This window comes from Neoarius graeffei, chromosome 2 (genome assembly GCF_027579695.1).
Source record: "Neoarius graeffei isolate fNeoGra1 chromosome 2, fNeoGra1.pri, whole genome shotgun sequence".
Lineage (NCBI taxonomy): Eukaryota > Metazoa > Chordata > Actinopteri > Siluriformes > Ariidae > Neoarius > Neoarius graeffei.
Window position 1 is genome coordinate 124466649 of NC_083570.1, and position 27291 is coordinate 124493939.

The following is a 27291-nucleotide window of genomic DNA, read 5'->3' on the forward strand; positions in this document are numbered from 1 at the left end:
TATGGATATTCACTTCGCCCAAAGCATCAATATTCCGACTGCGCCTCTTGAAGTCCCACTGTCTGTGTCTGCCCTGGATGGCCAAGCGTTAGGTGATGGTAGAGTCACCCAAGTTACTTCTCCAGTCTTCCTCCAGTCTCAAGGTCACAAGGAAGAAATATCCCTGCACCTGATTCCTTCACCTGAGTTCCCAGTTATTCTAGGCCTTCCTTGGCTTACTCGCCACAACCCTCGCATAGACTGGGTAACAAGCCAGGTTGTGGAATGGGGCCCTGCATGCCATGCCTCTTGTCTGCTCTCTAGCTCTCCTGTGTCTCCTGCCGAGCCCCCTGATCTCACCGAGTTATCTCAAGTTCCCACAGAGTACTGGGATCTCAAGGAGGTATTCAGCAAGAGCAGGGCCGCCATTCTTCCTCCGCACCGGGCCTACGACTGTGCCATCGACTTGCTCCCTGGGACTACCCCTCCTCGTGGCAGACTGATTTCCCTCTCTCAGCCAGAATGCAAGGCCATGGAGGAATACCTCAAAGATGCCCTGGTCTCTGGGTTCATTCGACCCTCCACCTCACCTGCTGGTGCCGGCTTCTTCTTTGTCGGCAAGAAGGATGGGGGGCTTCGAACATGTATTGACTACAGGGGCCTGAACAAGATCACAGTGCGCAACCAATATCCCCTTCCGCTGATGTCCACTGCTTTCGACCTGCTCCAAGGCGCCACCGTCTTCACCAAGTTGGACCTACGGAACGCATACCACCTCATCCGTATCCGACAGGGAGACGAGTGGAAGACTGCCTTTAACACCCCGTCTGGGCACTATGAATACCAGGTGATGCCCTTCGGACTCACCAACGCACCAGCTGTTTTTCAGGCCCTAATCAATGACGTCTTAAGGGACTAACCTGGGGATTAACCTGTACGTTTTTGTCTACCTTGACGACATCCTTATCTTTTCCAAGACCATGCAGGAGCACCGCCACCATGCCCGCCAGGTTCTCCAGAGGCTGCTACAGAACAATCTGTTCGCCAAGGCCCAGAAATGCGAATTTCATGTTCCTGAGGTCGCCTTTCTGGGATTTATTGTACGGACAGGCCAACTCCAAATGGACCCTGCCAAGACCCTGGCCGTCCGGGACTGGCCTACTCCCAAGTCTTTTAAGGAGGTTCAGCGGTTCTTAGGATTCGCTAACTTCTACCGCAAGTTCATCAGGAACTTCAGTTCTGTAGCAGCACCCATGTCAGACCTCACCAAAGGGACAGGTGGATCTTATGGCTGGTCTCCTCAGGCAGAAAAGGCGTTCAAAGACCTCAAGGACTGCTTCTGCACGGCACCCATTCTGGTTCTCCCGGACACCTCCCAACCATTCATCGTGGAGGTGGACGCCTCGGACAGTGGTGTCGGCGCGGTGCTCTCTCAATGTTCGGAAGGAAAGCTGCACCCCTGCGCTTACTTCTCCCACCGCCTGAGTCCTGCGGAGTCCCGGTACGATGTGGGGGATCGAGAACTGCTAGCGGTCAAACTGGCCCTTGAGGAGTGGAGGCACTGGCTGGAGGGAGCGCAACATCCATTCCTGGTTTGGACTGACCACAAGAACCTGGAGTACCTCCAGCAAGCCAAGAGACTGAACCCTCGACAGGCTAGGTGGGCCCTGTTTTTCAGTCGGTTTGACTTCACCCTCTCGTACCGCCCCGGCTCCAAGAACACCAAACCTGATGCACTGTCCAGGCTGTTCTCTGCCTCTAACAGGGAGAATGAAGTCGGGTCTATTGTCCCTGTGTCCCGGATTGTGGCCCCTGTCCGCTGGGGTATTGAGGAGGCTGTCCGACGAGCCCAACGCCAGGACCCTGGTCCTGGGACGGGGCCACCGGGCCTCTTGTACGTCCCACATCAAGCCCGGGCCAAGGTTCTCCAGTGGGGTCACTCTTCCCCTCTCACCGCCCACCCGGGAGCTCGGAGGACCCTGGACTTCCTGAAAAGATGCTTCTGGTGGCCTAACATGGAGAAGGAAGTAAGGTCATTTGTCCTGTCCTGTGAGGTTTGCACCAGAACCAAGAACCCACGACAGCGTCCCCAGGGTCTCCTGCATCCTCTGACCATTCCCCGGCATCCCTGGTCCCACGTGGCAGTCGACTTCATCACGGGTCTCCCTGAGTCACAAGGTAACACGGTCATTTTGGTCATAGTTGACAGATTCTCCAAGGCCTGCCGCTTCATACCACTGTGCAAACTCCCCTCTGCTCTTGAAACTGCGAAACTTATGTTTAATCATGTCTTCCGAGTCTTTGGTCTTCCACAGGACATCGTCTCAGACCGAGGGCCCCAGTTCTCCTCCCGAGTGTGGCACGGGTTCTGCAAGGTCATCGGAGCCACTGCCAGCCTCTCCTCTGGGTTTCACCCACAGTCCAATGGTCAGACAGAGAGGCTCAACCAGGACCTGGAAACCACCCTGCGAGGCCTGGCTATGGATAACCCGACATCGTGGAGCACCTGGCTGCCATGGGCGGAGTACGCCCACAACACCCTGCAGTCATCGGCCACCAAGCTGTCGCCATTCCAGTGCCAATTCGGGTTCCAGCCACCTCTGTTCCTGGACCAGGAGGAGGACGCGGGGGTGCCCTCGGTCAACCAATATGTGAGACAGTGTCGCAAGACCTGGAGCAAGGTCAGGAAGACCCTCATACAGACCTCCAGAAACAACCAGACTCAGGCCAACCGCCATAGAAGACCTGCACACGCTTTCCGCCCTGGGCAGCGGGTTTGGCTGTCCACTAAGGACCTTCCACTGCGGGTGGAGAACCGCAAGCTTGCTCCTCGCTACATTGGCCCCTTCAAGGTGGTGCGCAGGGTGAACCCTGTCTCCTACCGGCTCCAGTTGCCCCGGACTCTGAGGATCAACCCCACTTTCCATGTTTCCCTGTTGCAGCCCGTACTGACGTCTACGTATGCCCCTGCCCCTAGGAACCCCCCACCCCCCCGCATCTTCCAGGGGCAGACTGTGTTCACTGTGAATCGCCTGCTTGACTCCCGCCGGGTCCGCGGCGGGGTGCAATATCTGATGGACTGGGAGGGCTATGGTCCTGAGGAGCGCTGCTGGGTTCCTGCTCAGGATGTCCTAGATAAAGAACTGTGTCGGGACTTCCATTCGGCCCATCCGGATCGCCCTGGGAACGTCAGGAGACGCTCCTAGAGGGGGGGGTCCTGTTAGGACTAGGACTGTTTTGGCCTCTAGAGGCCGCTGTTATTTCCTTTTCATGTCATTTTTATTTTGGCCTCTAGAGGCCGCCACTGTTCCTGTGTTTTGTGTTTGTGTTAATTGCCTGATTATCTTCACCTGTGTTCAATTTAGTTTGTGTATTTATACCCCCTGAGTTCAGTCCTCTTGTCACGGAGTCTTTGTGCTGTTATGTTTAGCTCCAGTTACCTCTGTTCCATGTTCCTTGCCTTTGTCTTTTTGGTTTTGCACTTTGCTTTTCTGTTTGGACTTTTTTGGACCTGGTATTTACTGTTTTTTGGATCTTCTGAGCATTGGTATTTTTGCCTTTTCTGGTTTTTTGGCTTGGGTATTGACTTTGAACTTTTGGATATTTCTTATTTTTCCCTTTATCTTCTGAGTGTTTTTTGGATTATACTTGTTGGACTGTAAATAATGTAAATAAACCTTTTTGATACTTTTCTACTTCCGCCTCACGCCTCTGCATTTGAGTCATCCCCCTGGTGGCCTAGTGGGGGTTTGCTGGATTATCACACCAACGAACCAGGTTCGAATCCCAGCAAAACCCTAACACACTATAGAGAGCATAGTGACTTGCTGCATCTCTGTCTGGTCAGGAGCCTGCAGAGCCTCTGACTGGAAGTCCCTGCAGAGGGTGGTGAAGACAGCAGAGAAAATCATCGGGACTTCACTTCCTCCGATACAGGATATTGCAGAAAAATGCTGCCTGACCAGGGCTTCCAACATCAGCAGAGACACCTCCCACCCCCACTATGGACTGTTCTCACTGCTGGTTTCTGGAAAGAGGCTATGCAGCCTCCGGAGTAGAACAGCCAGGTTCTACAACAGCTTTTTCCCACATGCCATAAGACTGTTGAACCGAATGAAACCACCACCACCGAGGCAAAATACTTTATATTCAGGCAATACGCTTTATATTGTATATAGGATTTTATACACAGTTTTCTTATATATTTGCATTTTTTTAGGTAATATACTTGCTGCTGTTTTGTTCTGCACTACACCGAGCCAAAGCAACGAAATCTCATTCTGATGTACATTGTTTGATGCAAATTTGAATGACAATAAAGAAAGTCTAAGTCTAATGTTTGCTGGTTTACATATGTCTGTGAAGATTCTCAGTCATCCAGGTCATAGTAAACTGTGGGTGGTAAAAGAGAGCAACTGGACTTGCTTGAAGATTCTTGAAGACATTTCACCTCTCATCCGAAAGGCTTCTTCAGTTCTGTCTGACTAATAGGGAGTATCAGGTATTTATCCTCTCATGGATGAAAAGCTCATCTAAGGTGTCATTGAGTCATCCTGTTGGTGAGGGTCACTGGGGGCTGGTTGTGAACGGCCTCGAGAGTCATTAGGGTGATCAATGGATTGCCTGTTAGGGTGATCAATGGAATGCTGATTCTCTCTGTCCTCTTGTGAGTCACTGAAAACAGCTGGGTTTTCGTGTGCATTCAGTTGTCTGGGAAGTGTGCCAAGGACTGCATTGTAGGTGGTTGATAAATGATGTCTTAGACCCCCACCTCTGTTCAGTGATGGCCGTTCCAGGTTGACAAAAATGGCTTCTTTAAAGGAACAGTCCACCATACTTCCATAATGAAATATGCTCTTATCTGAATTGAGACGAGCTGCTCCGTACCTCTCCGAGCTTTGCGCGACCTCCCAGTCAGTCAGACGCAGTCAGACGCGCTGTCACTCCTGTTAGCAATGTAGCTAGGCTCAGCATGGCCAATAGTATTTTTTGGGGCTGTAGTTAGATGCGACCAAACTCTTCCGCGTTTTTCCTTTTTACATAGGTTTATATGACCAGTGACATGAAACAAGTTCAGTTACACAAATTGAAATGTAGCGATTTTCTATGCTATGGAAAGTCCGCACTATAATGACAGGCGTACTAACACCTTCTGCGTGCTTCGGCAGCGCATTGATACTTTTGCAGTTCACTTTTGGAACTTAGAGTATTGTCGGACTTAAATCAACATCTGAAGAGGTGAGATCACTCCTTTTTTCCCCTATTTTTGCTGGCGGGATTGCACCATTACACAGTAAATATTCACAGTGAAAATATTTTGTAAGCGCGTTTCATGAACCAAGTTATAGGATTTATTGACAACTCGCATCGCAATGAGAAGATCATTGGCACTACTGGTGTTAAGAATCAGACCATTTCATAAATGAATATTTTGCTGGAGAGCTGCAGTGTTTGTACAATTGCATGTTTTTGCTTCACTATTACTGTTACTATTCTGCTTCTTGCATTACTACTGTGAACTAACACTGAACATAATAATAATAATAATAATAATAATATCCAAGCTCGTGTTTCACTCTCACTAGTGCTCTGTAAGGCTTTTTCCTGGTGATATTCGTTACGCTTCTACCCGGCGTGAAGCACTCACAGTTGTGGTTGTGACGTCATCGTAAACAAATCCGTTCTACTCATCCAGACGACTTCACAACGGCAACGTTGCCAGATCTTTCCACTCTGGAACCCGTTCTCAAAAAGATTGCGTTTTGGGCACCCAAAACGCCGGTGCCGTGTGGACGCCAGGCCTAAACGATAAGCAATTGTATCGGAGTCACCTGAATCCGTTGCCGTGTGGACAGGGCCTAAATGGATAAAAAGTTTGATGTGTTATACTTTTATAAATAAAATTTGGTCATCATTGGTAAATTACTGTAAAAGGAATAAAACACTCAGGGACATGCTGTCACAGGAAAAGAATCAACTTTGCGGTGGTAACAGTAACTTCATCGCACCATAAACAGTCAGGGGGCATTGTGTGAGTCAAATACAGAGTGAAGACTCTGTATTTGACTCACACAATGCCCCCTGACTGTTTGTGATTTGTGTAGGATCAGTACAGATCATGACTGCGTCATGTCACATTCCCACTATGGAGAAGTTTCTACACATGTTCTACCACTCTTTTGTAGCATGTGGCATTTGATGTTGTAGAAAAGGCCAACAGCCTGAATGACCTCCTAGACAAGTCAAGTTACAGCACTCTCCTGTAACCTCCAGCGGGATATTTCCTTCTAACACACCAAATTTACATTTGATCAAGTCAATTTTATTTGTATCATGTTTTTAACAATAGGCATTGTCTAAAGCAACTTAACAGAAACATCAATTTTACACATACCAATTAATAAATGTATTCCTCATGAGCAAGGCTGAGGTGATGGTGGTAAGGAAAAACTCCTTCAGACGACACGAGGAAGAAACCTCGAGAGGAACCAGACTCATTTGGGTGATAGCAGATCGTGTGATTATTAACAATTCACTTCTAGAACTGTGCCTCATGTGGTCAAACTGTATTTGACCTTAGTTTGTTTTAGTTTATTTTATATACAACTGCATTTTTTAAACATTTAGTTTGTTAAACAAATGTTTGATTCCTGTGGACTGAGGCTGAGATGACAAGGAGTCAGTTTACATCACAACTTTTATTTCTTTCCAGATGTTTGATTCTTAGCTCATGATTTGCAGCTGCATCTCTGACCAAATCAGAATCCAGAATTCTACAGCATTGTGGTGTAAAAGTAGTGAACCAGTATGTTATTAAGGATCAGCTGGTCAGCTGCTTCATAACATTTCATAGATTATTTGTAAAGTGTCAAAAGTAAAGTATCTAAAACATGGCAGACACAGAGCAGTGACACATGATCCGTTGGATTATTTTTACTTTTATTTATTTACTTACTTATTATACATTGTTTTTTAAATTTTCATTTTCCATACGGCCCTGCAATGATCTGGTGACTTGTCCAGGGTGTACTCCGCCTCTTGCCCATAGTCAGCTGGGATCGGCTCCTGCCCACGACCCTGCACAGGATAAGCACTTACGGATAATGGAGGGAAGGATGGGTGGATTTTTCCATACTGTCCCAACCTTTTCCTGATTTGTGTGTGTGTGATTACACACAAACACACACAGCGCCATCCACAATTATTGACACCCATTGTAAAAGTTAGGGGAAAAAAATCCACCTTTTGGTGAAGTTGCTTATCACTGAAAAAAAGAGAAAAATCCAACCTTTAATTGAACTAAATTTATTCAGAGAAAAACAAATCTCTCATCAAGAAATACAGTTGTTTTTTTTTTCAACAAAAGCACATGTGTCACTCTTATTGGCCCCCCTGCATTTAATACTCTGTCCAACCCCCTTTGGCAGGAAAACAGCACTGAGATCCAGGTTGGAGATCCAGAGCAGGGCATAGACCATTCCTCTTTAAAACAAACAATCTCTCCAGATCATCCAGGGTTCGTGACCCTCTTGTGCTCTCTCCTCTTCAGCTCCGCCCACAGGTTTTCACTGGGGTACAGCTCAGGGGACTGAGATGTCCAGGGCAGAAGCTCGATTCTGTGCTCAGTGAACCGTTTTAGTGCTGATTTGGACAGACGCTTCCGATCATTGTCCTGCTGGAAGAGCCAGTGATGACCCAGGTTTAGGCCCTGTCCACACAGCAACGGATTCAGGTGACTCCGATACAATTGCTTATCGTTTAGGCCTGGCGTCCACACGGCACCGGTGTTTTGGGTGCCCAAAACGCAATCTTTTTGAGAACGGGTTCCAGAGTGGAAAGATCTGGCAACGTTGCCGTTGTGAAGTCGTCTGGATGAGTAGAACGGATTTGTTTACGATGACGTCACAACCACATGACTGTGAGTGCTTCACGCCGGGTAGAAGTGTAACAAATATCACCAGGATATCACCAGGAAAAAGCCTTACAGAGCACTAGTGAGAGTGAAACACGAGCTTGGATATTATTATTATTATGTTCAGTGTTAGTTCACAGTAGTAATGCAAGAAGCAGAATAGTGACAGTAATAGTGAAGCAAAAACATGCAATTGTACAAACACTGCAGCTCTCCAGCAAAATATTCATTTATAAAATGGTCTGATTCTTAACACCAGTAGTGCCAATGATCTTCTCATTGCGATGCGATGCGAGTTGTCAACAAATCCTATAACTTGGTTCATGAAACGCGCTTACAAAATATTTTCACTGTGAATATTTATTGTGTAATGGTGCAAAGTGAGAGAGAGAGAGAGAGAGAGAGAGAGAGAATAGCCCTTAGGGCAGAGTCAATCCCGCCAGCAAAAATAGGGGGAAAAAAAGGAGCGATCTCACCTCTTCAGATGTGGGTTTAAGTCCTACAATACATTCCTCAAAAAGGGTGTAGAAGAAATTAATCCATCAACGTGTATCATTCAATTTATTCCGGACCATTAAAGACGCCGCCTTCCACGTAGAATCATACGTCATCCTCGTCGCCATATTGGATAGGTCAAAGCGGAGAATAAAGATTCATGTGCTGCGTTTAACTGTACCAACAGGTTTACCGTCCAAACGAGATCACATGGGATTACCTTTCACAGGTGAGAAACAACAAATTAATCCATCAACGTGTAGCATTCAATTTATTCCGGACCATTAAAGACGCCGCCTTCCGCGTAGAATCATGTCATCCTCGCCGCCATTTTGGAGAGGTCAAAGCGGAGAATAAAGATTAGCTGCGTTTAACTGTACCAACAGGTTTGCCGTCCAAACAAGATCACATGGGATTACCTTTCACAGGTGAGACTGGAAAAATACTTTTCATTGTATTTGGTCATTATAATGTAATTTTACAAACAGATTTTCCTGACTTTGTGGCTAATATGAAGTTTCGCGCCTAATAGTTTATGCGCATGCGTCCTTACTTCTTCTATTGTTCTGGTGTCTCCGAAGGGACCGTCTTACAGCGCCCCTAGAGGTGTGGCATGTGTATTGCATCGTTTTCAGCAAGTGTTGCGTTGCCATATGGACCTGATATTTTACTGATCGTTGCCCATTTGGACGCGATATATTTTTAAATAACATCTCGTTGCCGTTGTCGTGTGGATGTAGCCTTAGTTTCCTGGTAGAGGAGCCAGATTGTGATTTAAAAATGTCCATAATGGAGTATTCATGGAGTCCATGATGCCATGAACAAGTGTTGTGAGAAGGAATGGCAACATTATAAAGTGGTAAATGTTTTACTGTTCAAAGATTTTTGAAATGTGTTACAAGAATCACAATTAAATCTGTTTGTTAAAAAAAACTACAAAATTCATGAGGTAAAAGATCAAATCATGTGCTGTTGTACTGTTTTGAGTGTCATGCAGGTCAAATATTATTTACAAATCATTGTTTTCAGTTTTAATTTCAATTTCTACATACTGTCCCAACTTTTCCTGAGTTGGGGTTGTAATTATTTGGATACACATAAGGCAGACAGATGATGATGCTCGTGTAGCAGTTGTGTACACACTGTGAACATTGTGAAACTGAAAAAAAAATTGCAGCTTGTAAAATAAGTTATGGAAAAACCACAAAATAGGTGATCAGTCTGTTATTAAACACATTTTCATGGTCCATTAAATATTCCTTTTTTTTTTTTTTTTACAGAATACAGCTGTAAAGGATAAAAGGTCCTATCATCTGTACACAATGGCCAGTGCAGATCCTGATGTAAACGCAGTACTCCAGGCCTCGGGAGAGCCCACCATTGAAAAAGCAACTCAAGAAGCACAAACACAAATTGACCAGTTATTTAATATCTCACTTCACATCGCTGTAACTGGAGTAACAGGTTCAGGAAAGTCATCTTTTATCAATGCAGTCAGAGGACTGAACGATGATGATGAAAGCGCAGCTAAAACTGGAGTTACTGAAACCACAATGAAGGCAACATCTTACAAACATCCCACAATGCCCAATGTGACGTTCTGGGACCTACCTGGAATTGGATCCCCAAATTTTAAGGCTAAGAAATACTTTAAAGACACTCAGTTTAGCACATATGATTTCTACATCATCATCTTATCTGAGAGAGTCACAGAGAATGACATCATGTTGGCCAAAGAGATCAAAAGAAGCAAAAAGCTCTTTTACTTTGTGAGATCAAAGATAGACAATGATATTCGAGCAGAAGAAATCAAAAGGAACTTTAACAAGGAAAAAACACTCTCACAGATCAAAAGGGACTGCATGGAACACTTGAAGGAGATTGAAAATCCAAAAGTTTTCCTGATATCCTCAAAGGATATTACAGCGTTTGAGTTTGAAAAGCTGATTGACACTCTGATGTCAGAGCTCCCGGAGAGGAAACGGTCTGCTCTGATGCAGTCGGTGCCCGTCACCTCTGTGGCTGTGCTGAAGAAAAAAGTGAAAATGTTTGAGAAAGCAGCATGGGCTGCAGCGAGTTTGTCTGGAGTCATTGCAGTAGTTCCAGTACCTGGTCTCTCACTGGCATGTGATGCCAGTATTTTAGTGTCTTTCTTTACAAGGTGCTATTACTCATTTGGCCTTGATGATAAATCACTTAAAAAACTGTCAGAAAGAGTTAACAAGCCAGAGCTGAAAGATTTAATAAAATCACCTCTTGTACTGGCGTTGGCAACGGGCTCCACTGCAAGACTGGCGCTGTCTGCTTTAGCCGGATCAGCGGTGGTGGAGTTTCTGTGCAGTTTGGTGCCTGGTATAGGAAGTGCTCTAGCAGCTGGGATATCTTTTGCTTGTACATTAAAGATTTTGAAGTGTGGACTGAAAGAGCTTGAAGATGCAGCACTGATGGTGCTGGAAGAGGCGGGGTTACAGTGACAAGGAAGCACTGAGACACAGGAGGTGGAGCCTTGGCAGTAATAAAGAAAAAAAATGCAATGTTTATGCTTCAAAATCAGAAGTAGAATGTTTGATTTACTGATAAACACTTTTTCTGTAAACAAAAGAAAGATATGTGCACAGCCTGGTTGCACAAAGAGCCGTAGTATAGCGATATGACTCTCCTGGATTATAATCTGAATGAGTCAAGTTTGTTTGTGTAGTGTAACACAGGTGAAAATAGCTTATAAATTAATAATTAGTTGAATAAATTAGAATAAATATTGAGCAGAATTTAATCATTTTACAAATTCATATTAGTGATAAAACAATGTTAAAATCAGAGTAATAAGATTAAAAGTAGTATTTCATCTTGTTTGTGAACTATTTTGTCAGTTGAGTTTAATAGTACTGTAGCTTTAAGAAATTGCAGCTCTATCAGCCAATCAGAATGCTTGTAGCGGGTTTCTGCTGAAAAGACGGCAGGACTGAAGGAGAGATGAAGGTCATGCTGGCGAGTTCAACCAGTGGCTCTGCGCGCTGCAGGATCCTGGACTGGGATCCTGGACTGGGAGCCACAGTGGGAGAGTTTTCCTGTGTTTTTGGGGACGCGGGCTTTCTACAGCAAACCCGACTGATTAAACTCCTCTGATTCTGCCGAGTAAAAGAAAGGTGTCTACACTTTAGTAAACAAACTCAAGGGATTGTGGTTAAAGACCAGTTTAATCTAACCTGATCTGTATGTGATCTTGCTTATTCAGGGAGTGGAAGAATATTTCCATCTAGCTTCCACTTACTGTTCAAAATCTTCCACTTAGTGAGCTTTTTGTGGTTTTATGATTGAATCATGCTTGGCTCTTTAGCTATAAAAGACAGAAGTAAACCCCAGGAGGTTGTTGGGTAGGATGCTGAGGACTTAAGCTTCTTATTATTCAAAGTATTTACTCTTTCATTCTATAGAAACCTTTTTCTGACAGTTTATCTGTCAAACATTTATTTCCTCTTTTAGATATGTTGATTATAATACAGGTTTACTTTTAATAGAATTGCTCATTTTATTTCAAATTGATTTGTACTCAAACTTTATATATGTTATCAGCTTTATATGTTTAATAAAGCAGAGCCCTTTGAGGGTGATTCATTAGAAGACAAATAGTGGTCTGAGTTCATTAATTTGAAGACTTGGCTGAATAAGAAAACCCCGGGGACATCTCTTCAAAGAAGCTCTGCACTCAGGAGAGAACTCATTTTATACTCGAGTGTAAAGGGACTGTCTCTTATGCTATGGCTGAGTGAAACTTAATTTTACACAGAAACTTTTATCTGGTGTTCCTATATTTAAGCTTAATTAGAATTACAACCATCCATTTGGCTACATGGCACCCAATGTGGGGCATTTATTTTAGTGAAAAATAGTAAAATTGAAATAGCACTCGTCACTATTTGCAGAGAAGAATCCTTGGTTTTAAAAAAAGGCTGTCTTCTGCAGAGATGAGACAGGTAGTAAAAATCTGAACAGAAACAAAATGGCAAAGCTATAATAACATCCAAGGGAAAATATTTAACTGGAGAAAATTCTCTCAAAAGCTTGAAAAAGTAAAAAGGGAAATAACAAATGACTGTATACAAGTCCATATATATGATAAAAGGTCCAGAGTCACAGACTAACCTGCAGGACCAGCTAAAGTCCAACCTTTCACATGCAGTTGTATGTGAAAGTTATTAATGGTGCCTTTTAAAAGCTTTAGGAGACAAGCTTCTAGCTAATGAAAATCCATCTCAAATAATGTTCTGGGTACATGAAATAATTTCACCAGTGACATAAGATCCATTGGATTATTTTTACCTTTTTTTTAACACATTATACATTATCATACCATGATTTCAAAAATTTTGAATTTTAGAAACAAGCTGTCTTTTTAAAATTTTCATTTTCCATACGGCCCTGCAATGATCTGGTGACTTGTCCAGGGTGTACTCTGCCTCTTGTTCATAGTCAGCTGGGATCGGCTCCTGCCCAGGATAAGCACTTACGGATAATGGAGGGAAGGATGGGTGGATTTTTCCATACTGTCCTAACCTTTTCCTGGTGCGTGTGTATATTTTATATATATATATATATATATATATATATATATATATAAAAATTACACACAGTGCTGTCCACAATTATTGACGCCCATTGTAAAGGTTGGGAAAAAAATCTACCTTTCGGTGAAGTCACTTCATCTTGCACTGAAAAAAAAGAAAAACCCAGCCTTTAATTGAAATAAATTTATTCAGAGAAAAACAAATCCCTCATCAAGAAATACATTTTTTTTCCAACAAAAGCACATGTGCCACTATTATTGGCTCCCATGCATTTAATACTCTGTCCAACCCCCTTTGGCAGGAAAACAGCACTGAGTCTCTCCTATAACATTTTATAAGGTTGGAGATCCAGAGCAGGGCATATAAGACCATTCCTCTTTACACAATCTCTCCAGATCATCCAGGGTTCGCAACCCTCTCTTGTGCTCTCTCCTCTTCAGCTCCGCCCACAGGTTTTCACTGGGGTACAGCTCAGGGGACTGAGATGTCCAGGGCAGAAGCTCGATTCTGTGATTCTCAGTGAACTGTTTTAGTGCTGATTTGGACAGACGCTTCCGATCATCGTCCTGCTGGAAGATCTAGTGATGACCCAGGTTTAGTTTCCTGGTAGAGGAGCCAGATTGTGATTTAAAAATGTCCATAATGGAGTATTCATGGAGTCCATGATGCCATGAACAAGTGTTGTGAGAAGGAATGGCAACATTATAAAGTAGTAAATGTTTTACAAGAATCACAATTAAATGTTTGTTTAAAAAAAAAATTCATGAGGTAGATCAAATCATGTGCTGTTGTACTGTTTTGAGTGTCATGCAGGTCAAAGATTATTTACAAGTAATTTGTTTTCAGTTTTATTTTCAATTTCTACATACCATCCCAACTTTTCCTGAGTTGGGGTTGTAATTATCTGGATACACAAGGTAGACAGATGATGATGCTCATGTAGCAGTTGTGTACACACTGTGAACATCGTGAAATTGAAAAAAAAAATGCAGCTTGTAAAATAAGTTATAGAAAGACCACAAAATAGTATGTCTGTTATTAAACATGTTTTCATGGTCCATTAAATATTCCTTTTTACAGAATACAGCTGTAAAGGATAAAGGTCCTATGATCTGTACACAATGGCCAGTGCAGATCCTGATGTAAAATGCAGTACTCCAGGCTTCAGGAGAACCACCATTGAAAAAGCAACTAAAAAAAAAAAAAGCACAAAACAATTGACCAGCTGTTTAATATCTCACTTCAAAATCGCTGTAACTGTACACCCAAGCAAGAACGCAGAGACAGAGTCATTAGTTACTATGCCACAAAGAGTGATGCTAAAGCTGGACTTAAATCACCACTAGACCAAGAGTGAGTTAAATTACTACAGGAGTGGCTTGATGGTGAAAATAATGCCAGTTTAGACAGAACGTATCTGAGAAATACAAATGAGGAGAGTGTCTTATTTAGTGGATCAGTTGGTATGAAATGGGATGAAAGAACCTTGAGCCCCCTTATATTTTCGAATCAGAAAGTGAAGCAGAAATTCCTTGACCGTCAAAAAGTAAACAGGTGAAGTACAGTGGCTTGCAAAAGTATTCATCCCCCATTGTGTTGTTTGTCCTGTTTTGTTGCATTACAAGCTGGAATTAAAATTGATTGGGGGGTTAGCGCCATTTGATTTAGTCGTATAACATTACCTCATTCTTCTGTTGAAGATGGGAAGGCAAAAGTGGATATAGAAAATCTTGGAATGCTCTCAGGTTTTCAGTCAGCATTAGGTGCCAGTATAGATGACTCAGTAACATCTGTGATGGCCACGACCACATTTACAGATGCACTTCCAGTCAATATGTCATGTGCTGCAACTGTGGCTGTTGTGTCTGAGCCCACTACATCATCTGCCACTGTGCACAGGCCTCAACGTTAACTTTTGACACTGTGGCAGTGAAGGCGTGGTCAAGTGCTGGTTTGTGAATGGAGGGAGAAGCTGGTGAAGGTGAGTGGCAAAGTGGAAGCACCTGTGTTAAATTAATGTGCTGTGTGTGTTTGTGTAACCCACCTAAAGATTTGGTTACTAAACCTAAATATATTGAATAAATATGATAAATATACAGATACATATTTAAATACATAAATATACATATGGATAAATAGATTAATAGAACTACTTAAGTTTATAAATATTGTTTGCTGTTAACAGGAAGCAGGGCTTTTATTTTGGCAAGGTTGTTCTTGTTGTCGAGATATGGGCATTGTATTACTTTCCCTCACTTGACGCTTGATTCCTTCGATAGCTTTAATACTGGATAACTTAATCTCTCTTGAACCTTAAATTATCTTTCAACATTTACTTCCCAAATCACGGACACTCTCAAATTACTTCACTCTTTATACTGCCCGAACATTCATCTTTCCCTTGTTTTAATTTCCTTCTGGATCTCTCCGATTGGTTTTTGATGTGAACTGAAATTGGATGGCGAGTCAGTCCTTGGACCCTGGAACCTCCTCTGAACACTGGAACCTCCTCTGGACCATCTGGAAGATCAGCGCGATCAGCTGGATTACAACTAAGCACACATGCACTGATATTTTACACCCACACTTTTCTTCTCTTTTGGACATTTTATTTGATTTGATACTTTGAATTTGAAGAGCTCTCTTTTATTTATTTTTGGGGTATTTATTATTTGAATCTTTTTGTTACTATTTTCTTTATTCTCTATTAAGAGAATGGGTCAAATTTAACTTGTATCATTTAATAAATGTTATACTGGTTTTTTTTCTACCTTTTGAATGGTTGCCCTTTTTGTCAATTCACTCCCCCTGTAATGCCGTACCTAGAACTGGCCTAAACTAAACGAACTATCTGATATTAGTTAGATAGCACCTCTCTTAAATGTACTTATATTTTTCCTAGTAGAGTAGAGGGGTGCTACATTTGTGTTCAGTAAAAAGGAGCTAAAAGGGGAGAGCAGCAGAGTGGTTTTTTTCCTTCCCCTCCTGATTGATGTCACGCCCATGCAGTCGCACACAGCACATCCACGGAAAACTGCTGAAAAGCGTGTTTGTGTAAGCTGGTTGTGTGAAAATAAAACCGAGACTGAACTTGATCCCGCCTGCCTGTGGTTCAGCTTTCATGGTAATCAGAGGAGTGTTACAGACACCTTTTGCCCTGCAGGGCAAATGGCCTCAAATTTTTTACCCCCCCTTGAATTTCCTTTTGCCCTAAATTTTGTGGTATTTCGGCAAGTTTTCAAGTATGTGGTTCAAGGCAATACTGATATGTTTTCTTGAGATATAATTGAGTTATTTAGACGGAAGTACATATTTAAAAAAAACATTTATTTTTAAAAACATTTGTTTTTGCAACAGAAGAACAAGACAAGCCCTGAAAGCATGAAACATAAATCAATATCATATATGTAAGACTTTCTTACAGACTTTCAAGAAAGAAATGTCTGTGTAGTGTAGAAATAACATCAACATGTAACGAACTCGATGCGAGTTGTCAACAAATCCTATAACTTGGTTCATGAAATGCGCTTACAAAATATTCTCAGTGTGAATATTTGTGTAATGGTGCAAAGTGAGAGAGAGAGAGTGAGAGAATAGCCCTTAGGGCAGAGTCTTTAGTCCAAACACTGTGTAAGCAGTATAACCAAAACCGCTCACCACCCGTGTGCTTTCCAAAAACAATCCCACCAGCAAAAATAGGGAAAAAAAAGGAGCGATCTCACCTCTTCAGATGTTGGTTTAAGTCCGACAGTACATTCCTCAAAAAGGGCAGAGAAGAACAAAGTAATCCATCAACGTGTAGCACCGGGGCGTGGCCACGGGGGGGCTGGGGTGGGCACTGCCCCCCCAGGGACAAGTCCTTCCCCCCTGAGAAATGCCCTGTCCATCCAAAGAAAACTGGCCAGAAAAAAGGCCACGATTTATGATCTCTGTTTGTGTCTTGTATTGGTAGAATAAATGCTGGTGTTGATTTAAAAACAGCATATATCTGCAAAGTGTATAGCTTTAATTATTTTTTGTTATCGTGTTCCCCCCCCCCTCCGTAACCTTAAGGGGCAGAACAATCGTCAAAACTGCTTTCCAGTTGGTTCGTTTGAATAGGGGGCGTGTCAGTCCTCCTCCATTCAACTAGCAAGCACAACGCTGTGCGGGAGTTTACTTTGCGCCCATACAGTTCCTATTTCGTTCTTCTCTGTCATCTTTTCACAAAGTAGTGGTAGTAGTTTTTGTTGAGTTGAGCTTGTTCGTTTTATTTACTTGTTGATTTGTGTAGATAAGTCAGCTAGTTACAGCGGTCTGCCTGTGCTAGCCTGCTATTATTAAAACTAGGAGACTGTGCTAGCTAGTTGAATTGCCAGCCTAGGCAGGCAGCCAGCCACTAAGCATAACCCACACAGACGTTATTAAAACATTTTATTAACTAGTACGTAACACCAAAAGACATGCATAGGTGGCTCATTAAAAAGCAGACCTCGTCCGCCCCTGTCGCTGCGCAAACTTCTGACTCCGCTGTTGAGCCCAGCACCGCTGCTGCCAACACGGAGCAAAGCCCTTCACAGGATCTGAATAGGTCTGCGCCATCCTGCAGTTCTGTGGCCACTTCAGGAACTCAAAACCCCTGCATTTCACAAAGTACGCAATCCTCCCAAACCTCTGATGTGCACGTCCCTTCCGACTTAAATATGGATAGCCCGTCCCAGCCTATTTTAACTAATCACCCCAAGCGCCCATTTGGACAAACCCGTCGGTGCTTTAGTGCAAGCTGGTATCATTCTCGACCGTGGCTCGAGTATTCCGTTATCCGCGATGCCAGCTTTTGCTTTGCCTGCCGCAAGTTTAACATTTCACATTCGGACCGCGAGGATATATTTACCAAATGTGGCTTCACAAATTGGAAAAAAGCCCTTGAAAAAGACGCCGGCTTCCAAAAACATGCGTCTAGTCTCCCGCACGTCAGATCAATGTCTGCGTGGCAGGAACACCAGCGTCAGGCAGAGTCGGGTGGAAGCATAGCTCACCTGCTGGGTCAAACGCAGATAGAAAAAAACAGGTACTATGTGAAGAGCATTGGGGAGGCCGTTCAGTTCCTGGCTGTCAATGAACTGGCTCTGCGTGGTCACAATCACGAGGGTGGGGAGGAGGGACTTTTCCTGAAGTTTTTTGAATATACAGTCAAAAAAGATGAGAAATTGGCAGAAATTGTAAAACATATCCCAGACAATGCAAAATACACGTCAAACGTAATACAAAATGAAATAATTGAAACCCTCACCAAAATGGTGCTAAACAATATCACTTGGCACATTGTTGTATTCTTCCCTACCAATTACCTACTAAATTATTTCTGCCTTGTGATCTGACACAGAGCACTTTTTTGTTTTGGCCTGAACATAAATATGATGAATTATCATGTGTAACTAAAATCACCTGTGTTCAAAGTGGAAATAAATGTCAATGAGGAGTTCATCCACAGGAATCGACAACTCTTACTCCAGCAGCAACACAAAGATTTGCTAAGTGGCAAATACATCCGATGTTGAAGATGTTGGGCTGTTTCTCTCGGATTCTTGTCAGCACAGAGTTCTTTCTCCCAATCATGACGCTGCAATCGTCACTGGCAAAGCCAACACAATTTGTCCAAGGAATGTCCTGCTTCCTGAAAAAATATATCAACATTTTCAATTTATATCAAACTTTTAAAAAAATATTTCAGACATTATCAATATGAAAGGAAATATTAATTCCACATAATTACAAATGTTTTTAAAACAAATTACATGCAACTTATATTAAAAGGAATATTTCAGACATAACACAAAAGGGATAATATTTATTTCTCATAAATAACATACTTAAATGATATGCAACTTTTTAACATGTATACTTCAGACATTAATCATACAAAGGAGATAATTGTGCATAACATTAGAGTTAAAGAATTTATTTTTATTCATATATTAAAGCCTATTTACAAATACATAATCACATCAGGCATTTAATTTTTTTCTCGTCTCTTGATTTTAAATGATCATCTCATTTATTAGTATTACGATCATCATGCATCTTTAAAACAAAGTTATATTTCAGAAATTATTCATACAAATAGAAATGTATTTATTCTATATTCATTAAAATGGACATAACATACTTACTGTAATACTTCATCCAAAGTTTTGAAAACTGACTCCGCTGTACCAATGTTACACACTGGCATGTCCAAAATTCTGGATCGAATTCGGGAAGAAAGCGACCTCCAGTTTTAGATGTTTTGAGTTTTTTCTTCGGTGGTGCCAACATCGTGACCTCTTGACCTGTCTATTGTTACGCTACATGTGCTGTTATTTCCCGCTCGGTGTGCAGGAAAATCACAATTGCGCATGCTCAGACATTCGGAATGGCTTGTTGGTACTAGCGGAAGTACCGGTTGAGTAATTCTAAATGTAGAAAATGGCGGCTCCCATGCATTTTCGTATTTCATGACAATTTTTTTGATGGTAATAAATCAAAATAATTTTAAGGTGAAAATGTAGAAAAATCCGTAGTTGAATACCACTACGCCCGTACCATTTTTAAAATGCCAAAATCCGTAGGGAATACGGGAAATCCATAGGGGTTGACATGCATGATTTTATAGACGAAGAAGTGTTTGAGTGGCTATTTCAGACACGAGCCGCGGCAAGATGGGCAAATGCAGGTTTAACGATAACTGGCTCGAGGATGAAAAGTATAAGAGATGAGAGAAAGTCTTTATCGTCATCGTCACTTTTCCAAAGGTACAATGAAATTGAAGGTGCTGTTGACTCATTATGAGTTATAGAAAGAAAAAAGGGAGAACAAATAAAGTATAAAAATAAATAGTGAAGTATACAGAGTTGCACTGGTAAAATGGTATAAACAGAATATAAACAGAAATCTATTGTATGGTTCTATATGTACACGGATTGCACTGAAAATAGTATAAACAGAATTGTTTTGGTTCTGTATGTCCACAGATTACACTGATAAGAAAATGTATACACACATACATATATACGGTATTTTGCACAGATTGCACATTTGAGTTTAAAGCCATGATTGCTTTGGGATAAAAACTGTTTTTAGGCGGTTTGTCCTGCTTTTCATTGCTCTGTATCTCTTGCCTGATGGCAAAAGCTGGGAGAGACAATGCCCGGGGTGCGAAGAGTCTTTTGAAATGTCCGTTGCTTTCCTGCGGCATCTGGAGGTGTAAATCTGTTCCAGGGTGGGGAGGGGGCAGCCTATTGTTTTCTCTGCTGCCCTAACGACCCTGTGGAGCGCCGCCTTCTCTGAGGATGTGCAGCTGCCGTACCAAACACATGGTCCGTACGTGAGCACACTCTCTATGGAGCAGTGATAGAAGGCCCGGAGCAGATTTTGGGGGAGACGGTTGTTTCTGAGGATTCTCAGAAAGTACAGTCTCTGCTGCGCCTTCTTCAGCAGCTCCTTGGTGTTGGCACTCCAGGTTAGGTAGTTCTCCAGCTCAATGCCGAGAAACCTGAACACCAGGACCCTCTCCACACAGGCCCCATTGATGATGAGTGGCTGGATGTCAGCTTTGTTTTTTCCTAAAGTCAGTAACCAGGTCCTTTGTTTTGGTGGTATTGAGGAGCAGATTGTGGACTTTGCACTACTCTGACAGCCGCTCCACCTCGTCCCTGTATGCCAGCTCACCCTCCTCGCCCGAGATGAGTCCGACCACGGTCGTGTCATCTGCGAACTTTACAATCTTGTTGCTGAGGTGGGTGGAGACACAGTCATACGTGTAGAGGGTGTAAAGGAATGAATGGGCTTAAGTACACAACCCTGTGGCGAGCCGGTGTTCAGGCTGAGAGCAGTGGAGGTGTGGGAACCCAGCCTGACCCTCTGGGAGGGTTACAATAGCGGCTGGTTACAAAAAACGACGGAGTACGAAGCGCGGTGCAGACTGTTAAAAAAAAAAATTTTAAAGCATTAAATTGGAGACAATGGGCTGTAAAGCCCTTGACGCACATGAAAGGGGAGAAGCACAAGCGCTATGCCGGCAGTCAGACAACAACTGTCCCCATTCGGATGTTTGCAGCACCGGTATCTACTGCAAATGCAAACACTAACGTTACGCCCGCTTTGGTGTCTTCGGGACCCCGTACAAGTAATGCCTTCAGTACATTCTTCCCAACTCCTACAGTGTTTTCCCCAGAACAAATTACAGCCCTAAATTCTGGCCTAATAATACACAGACAATCGAGCGCCGATGGCACGAAGCGAAACTGGGGGGAGGGGGCATCTTCCCCCCAGGGTATTTACTGAAAATCGATGCTCTCTGGTGCATTTTCAGCGTCTCTGAGAGGGTTTAGATCCATGATTATAGGACAGATTTTACCAGTGTTTCACTGATTTCTGACCTAAATAGTATTAAATGTAAACACATTTGAAATTTCACCTTAAAGTTCAACATGCGAGTTAAACTGTTTTGTTATAGATTACTGAGGTCTATGATCGACTGAAAGTCTACGGGGATTCCTTAATTACCTATGGTCAAGTAGCGTTGTAACAAAAACGTGCATGAAAATATGACCAGTGGTTTGCTCCATCTTATGCAACCCAATGAAGAGAATCGATCATCATGACCTCCTGTTGATCACAAAGGGATCTGAACCTCAGAACTGCCACCGTAAAGTAAGTTGCTGTATTACTATAACTGTTATGATTTAGGATGTTTCTGATGCAATTACCGTAATATATGTAGAACTAAGATACACTGGATAGAAAAGTAAGGCAACTGCATATTATAAAGTTTAAATTTTGGCACTTTATTAAATGGACTAGATTAAGATTAAAACATTTAAAGGAAAAGAACCTATTTCATACATTTAAGTTTGCAGAAAGATTATGTACTTATAAACACATTCATGAAGAGAATTTGTTAATAAGTGTCAAATGCAGCATAATTTCGAATAATAACGATAAGCGTATTTGGCAGTGTGATGTCACTGTGAGCCTTTAACAAAAGAATAATCCGGAGCCTTCTTTTGTTAAATGGATCCCAGTGACATCACACTGCCAAAACTGCTTATGATTATTATTTGAAATGATGCTGTATTTGACACATTTGGACAACTTCACTTTGTGAGAGTGTTTATAAATACATAATCTTTCTGCAAACCCAAACTAATGGATTAAGTTTTCTACTCCTTTAAAGCAGATTAATTCTCCTTGGCTTTTGCTTGGCCCAATGTTGGGCAGCCCTCTCATAGTCCATCTCGCTGTCATCCATGCTGATGTGGATCAAATTGTCCAGCGAGTCTTCTCCTCACTTATTAAAATCAGTCGGCTTTGTCCGTCTGGTCGGGGACAACATCGGCAGCCAATGAGATCACTTATAATGAATCGGAAACTTCCAGGATGTCTGACGTTTTCTTTCGATATTTTTATTGGACGGTTTGAACACGTGATCTTGACACAGCCAACAGATTACAGTTTGTTTACATCATACCACGCGGACATATTACTTTGACAGAATCAACACAAACATTGGAAAAAAGACGGTTTGTTTAACACACACATCAATCGATATGTAAATGGATCTGTTATTTGCTCTCCTATGTATCGAGTTACTTGTGGGTAGGAAATTTAACGTATCGGTATAAATCTAAGTGTATCGGATTTTAACTAAAGCGACGAAGCGTATTGGCAGGCAGAGCAAGCGGATCGGGCCCGATATGCTCAAACGCTTTGGGGAAAACCATGTACTACACTGAAGGCCGAAATGCTGTGGGTTTTGCGAACGGTTAGCCGACACACTCCTATACGTCCAACGAAGACGTGAGCACCGTCTTCAGGGCAATGTTGCCTGACTCAGAATGTGCAAATTCCAGGTGATGTAATATCTCAGCAGTTTGAAAATCTCCTGTACAGTGAGGCCAGAGGTTTGGGCTTCATGTCCTTCAGAGGAATCCAGAGTTGATGTATTTTTCCATCAGAAAGTGAGTGGGTCTTATCCTGGCCTCTGGACATTCTGCAAAAATTTGCTGCTCTTGTCCCATGGGCAAGCTGAAGTTGAATGTGGGTTTTCAACAAATAGAGGTGGAGACCTGCAACATAACCGAGGAAGCAATCATTGCACAGAGGCTTATATGTGACCATGTCAGAGTGTGTGGAGGAGTGACCAAAGTGCCTCTGACCAAAGAGATGGTCAGTTACTGTGCCACAGCACGCACCAGGTACAGAGCACACCTGGATGAAGAGAGAAGGAAAAAGGAAAAAGATGACCAAAAGAAAGAACATGGTGGAGGAACTTGAGGAACTCAAAAGGAAGAGGAGATCATTGGAAGGTGTATGTGAGAGTCTCCAAAAGGATGCTGACCACATGGCAGAAGCAGCAGAGAATTCTGCTGGCACCAAAATGGCAACACTAATAACAAACACCCTGAGACGACGAGCCAAGGAAAAGAGAGAGCAGTTGGTGGTCCTAAATGCTGACATTGAAAAGAAGGCTACTGAACTGAGATACTTAACGGATCAACAGTAAAAATTGTGCAAGACAAGAATATGTTGTTGTTTTTTGGACTCTTATTCCCTTATTTTTTACTCTGTCCATTTTTTGGCCTCTGTGTTTTACTTGTCATTTGCACTTTCATTTGTTTGCGTACTGTTTGTACGTTATTTACAGCAGTATTGTTTTGTGGTATTGAGAAGGCCGTTGCCCGAGATGCACTTTATGTTGGTAAATATGCACTGACTATTTGCACTGTTGCTCAAATACAAATGTGCTTTGTTAAACTGAACAGCCTAGAGTGTAGTTGATTTCATATTTTTGCCGTGGTAGTGGTCTTCATTTTTATTCTTAGAGGTCTTAAAAAGGTCTTAAAAGTCATTAAATTTGCAGATGAAAAATGTGCAGATACCCTGAAGCTACACACATGGAATTGGCTAAGCAGGGCTGTATATACATGCAATGTGTTTGACGGGTCCCAAGATCTCAAGCCCTGACACGCAGATCCCTTGATACATGTGAAGTAAAATGCAAAGAAAATGTGACCTTGGGCGCTGTGTGAGACGGCTGCCTCTCCAGTAGCTCTGTAGTTTTTAGCTCTTTAAACCTCTTTTTCTTTTTAAATTTTCTCCTCTTCTTACGAAGACACAGCGTGTTTTTCTTCATATCCCATGGATATTTTTAATTTCAACACGCAACCAGGAGCCAGTTTTCTCACTTATTCGAGAGAGGAGCTGCTGGCCCTGAAAACAATGGGACGAGCCGGGATACGACACCCCATCCCGGCGGAGCTGAGGAGCGAAGCGCTGGACACAGCCGAGCCGAGGGAGTGCGCCCTGAGCCCGGCCGAGCCATGCGACGAGAACGTGCCGAAGCACTGTGTTTATGACTGCTGCTCCGAGATCAGCACTCTGTGAGCCAAGCAGAGGAAACCATGGATGTGTAAAAAGCACCGCAACAAAATGTACAAGAAGAAGAGGGGAAGAACTTCCTGTTTCTACACTGAACACAAAAAAATGCCAAAAACCAGTTTCCTAGCTCTGCTTTGTCTCGCATTGTGTGCGTTAACAGTTTTAGCCAGATGTAAAACACCTCTGCGAAACCCTCTGCAAAGACACCATCGACGTCCTGTTTTATTTGGCAGCCCGTCACATGCTGCCTATTTGCCATATGGATCAGAAGCCTACTTCGCTTTGGCTCTCCGCCGTCAATCGGCCATTTTGGATTCACTGTCACTCAATTCAAGATCTCGTGCTCTCAAGTTATTCGCTAGTGGCGTGCTTTTGCTCGGAGGAGACGTGAGCCCCAACCCTGGCCCTTCTAATGCTCACTCTGAGCGTGGTTTAAACGCGCTATATTTAAATGCTAGAAGTGTCAAGGCTCTCATTCCACTCGAAGAGAACCCTTCACGTAAAATATGCAAACTAGCCATTCTGCAAGAGTTGGTCTACCGAAATTCGTACGACGTGGTTTGCATTAGTGAAACATGGCTGGATGAGTCAGTCTCATCTTCGGAGATTTTTACAGGATACACTATCTTTCGCAAGGATAGAGTAAACAAAACTGGCGGGGGCGTACTTATTGCAGTTAAGCCCGAAATCAAGACTCGACGCTGGCAGGAACTAGAGAGAGACAATGCTGAGTTCATAGTCGTCGAGCTCTACAAGGACCATAATTCACCGGTTATTCTTTATACATTTTATCATCCTGAACCGGGGCCTGAGGATCTACACGAGCTCAACCTCTCTTTGCAAGAGTCACCCGAGACAGCTTGTTTTATTCTCGTCGGAGACTTCAGTCTTCGTTCTGTCATCTGGTCTCCGGACGAATCTACCCCAGCAAACACGGGCGTATCTTCAGTAGACGAGGCATTTCGTACTCTTATGGAGGATAATTTCTTTCGTCAGTTCATTCAGGGACCAACTCACGTAGCGGGAAACAAATTAGATCTGTTGCTGTGTAACTTTCCGGAGGTTATTGAAGATGTAACAACATACACTCCAGCTGAAAGCGGATTTCCCTCGGATCACTATCTGATAGAGTTCTTCATAAGACTAAAATTTACACGATCCAAAACTGTGCGCCGTAAGACGTACGACTACAGTAAAGCCGATTTTGATGATCTCAGAAGATGCCTGGAACTGGTCTCACTTGAATTCTCTCTATCGGACGATGTCGATAATTCCTGGACTCAGTGGAAAGATTTGTTTCTAACTGCGGTAGAAGAGTGTGTGCCAGTTAAAATCATACGCGATACAAACACTCCGCCTTGGATTGACGGTGAGGTCAGGCATCTTATGCGGAAGAAATATCAAGCACTAAAAAACTTTAGGAAAAACAAAACGTCCAAACGTAAACAAACTTCGAAATATTAGCAACGATCTCAAGACCCTAGTTAAATGTAAACATTGTGACTGTTTGGCAAGGATTGAAGGATCTTTTCGGGACAACCCAAAACTGTTTGAGCTATCACAAAGCAATTCTGCACCATCACTCAAATACGGACGCTGTGATTACTCACAACGGTCAAAGCTCTAGTAAGCCCGCGGATAAAGCGGAAATGTTTAACAACTATTTCTGTTCCGTTTTCACTTCTCCCAGCTCAGACAAAGCGTTTTGTGGTTATTCATGTCCCTTGAGATCAGATGAAAAAAATAGCTGAAATAACGCTAACCGTCGACGAAGTGCGTGACTGTCTATCAAATCTAGATGTAACAAAAGCCACCGGTCCTGATGGAATTCCTGCTCGTATTCTAAAGGAGTGTAGCTCACAAATAGCTCCAAGTCTTTGTGATTTATTTAATCGCTCCTTAAAAACTGGGCGATTTCCTTCAAACTGGAAATGTGCCGACGTCACTCCTGTTCACAAGAAGGACTCAAAGGAGCCTGCTGCAAATTATAGACCTCTCTCTTTGCGTCCAGTTGTAAGTAAAGTTTTGGAGCGCCGTGTTTGCAACAGATTTTATGATCACATTTCGCGACTAATAACAATCACTCCAGCATGGCTTTGTGCGCAGTCGCTCGTGCGTCACACGACTTCTGTCCGTACTTCACAAAATCGGTGAAGCTCTCGACAAAAACAAACAATCGGACATTTTATATCTGGACTTCGCAAAAGCTTTTGACTGTGTTGACCATACTATCCTGGTCGAAAAGCTGAAATGGTACGGTATCGATGGGTGTGTGCTAGAGTGGTTTCGAGATCATCTTGGGGGAAGAACACAAAGAGTGGTAATTGACGGCGCGGTCTCTAAGCCTCTGCCCATGACCTCCGGTGTGCCTCAGGGCAGCCTGGTCGGTCCTGTGCTTTTCACTATTTTTATCAACGATCTTCCCGAGGTCATGGATAAAGAAACTGGAGTCGCTCTACACTGAGTGCAGAATTATTAGGCAAGTTGTATTTTTGAGGATTAGTTTTATTATTGAACAACAACTATGTTCTCAATCAACCAAAAAGTCTCATAAATATCAAAGCTGAATATGTATGGAAGTTAGAGTGGGGCGTTTTTAGTTTTGGCCATTTTAGGAGAATATGTATGTGTTCAGGTAACTTTCACTGTGCAGAATTATTAGGCAACTTAATAAAAACCAAATATGTAGCCATTTCACTTATTTATTTTCACCAGGTACACTGATATGACAACTCCAGATTTGCAAATAAACATATCTGACATTCAAACACAAAACAAAAACAAAATCAGTGACCAATATAGCCACCCTTCTTCATGAGGACACTCAAAAGCCTTCCATCCATAGATTCTGTCAATTTCTTTATCTGTTCACGACCAACATTGTGTGCAGCAGCAACCACGGCCTCGCAGACGCTGTTCAGAGAGGTGTACTGTTTTCCC

General features: G+C 42.8%; 2 protein-coding genes across 11 annotated transcripts in view; both read left to right on the plus strand.

The window, feature by feature from the left end:
• The window catches only part of LOC132882243 (interferon-inducible GTPase 5-like), an 81554-nt gene extending 69566 nt beyond the window's left edge, over positions 1-11988 (plus strand). For 2 of the 3 annotated variants that reach the window (XM_060915523.1, XM_060915525.1), the window contains exon 2: positions 9667-11988. In XM_060915523.1, the coding sequence (XP_060771506.1) occupies positions 9709-10860 (1152 nt within the window). In that variant the 5' untranslated portion in view covers positions 9667-9708 and the 3' untranslated portion in view covers positions 10861-11988. Of the gene's footprint in view, positions 1-7493; positions 7712-9666 lie in introns of those variants that run through there. The other variant, XM_060915524.1, reaches the window with a different exon arrangement.
• LOC132882239 (NACHT, LRR and PYD domains-containing protein 12-like) overlaps positions 1-27291 on the plus strand; it is a 1431284-nt gene that overhangs the window by 1361702 nt on the left and 42291 nt on the right. The gene's annotated exons all lie outside the window — the stretch shown is intronic.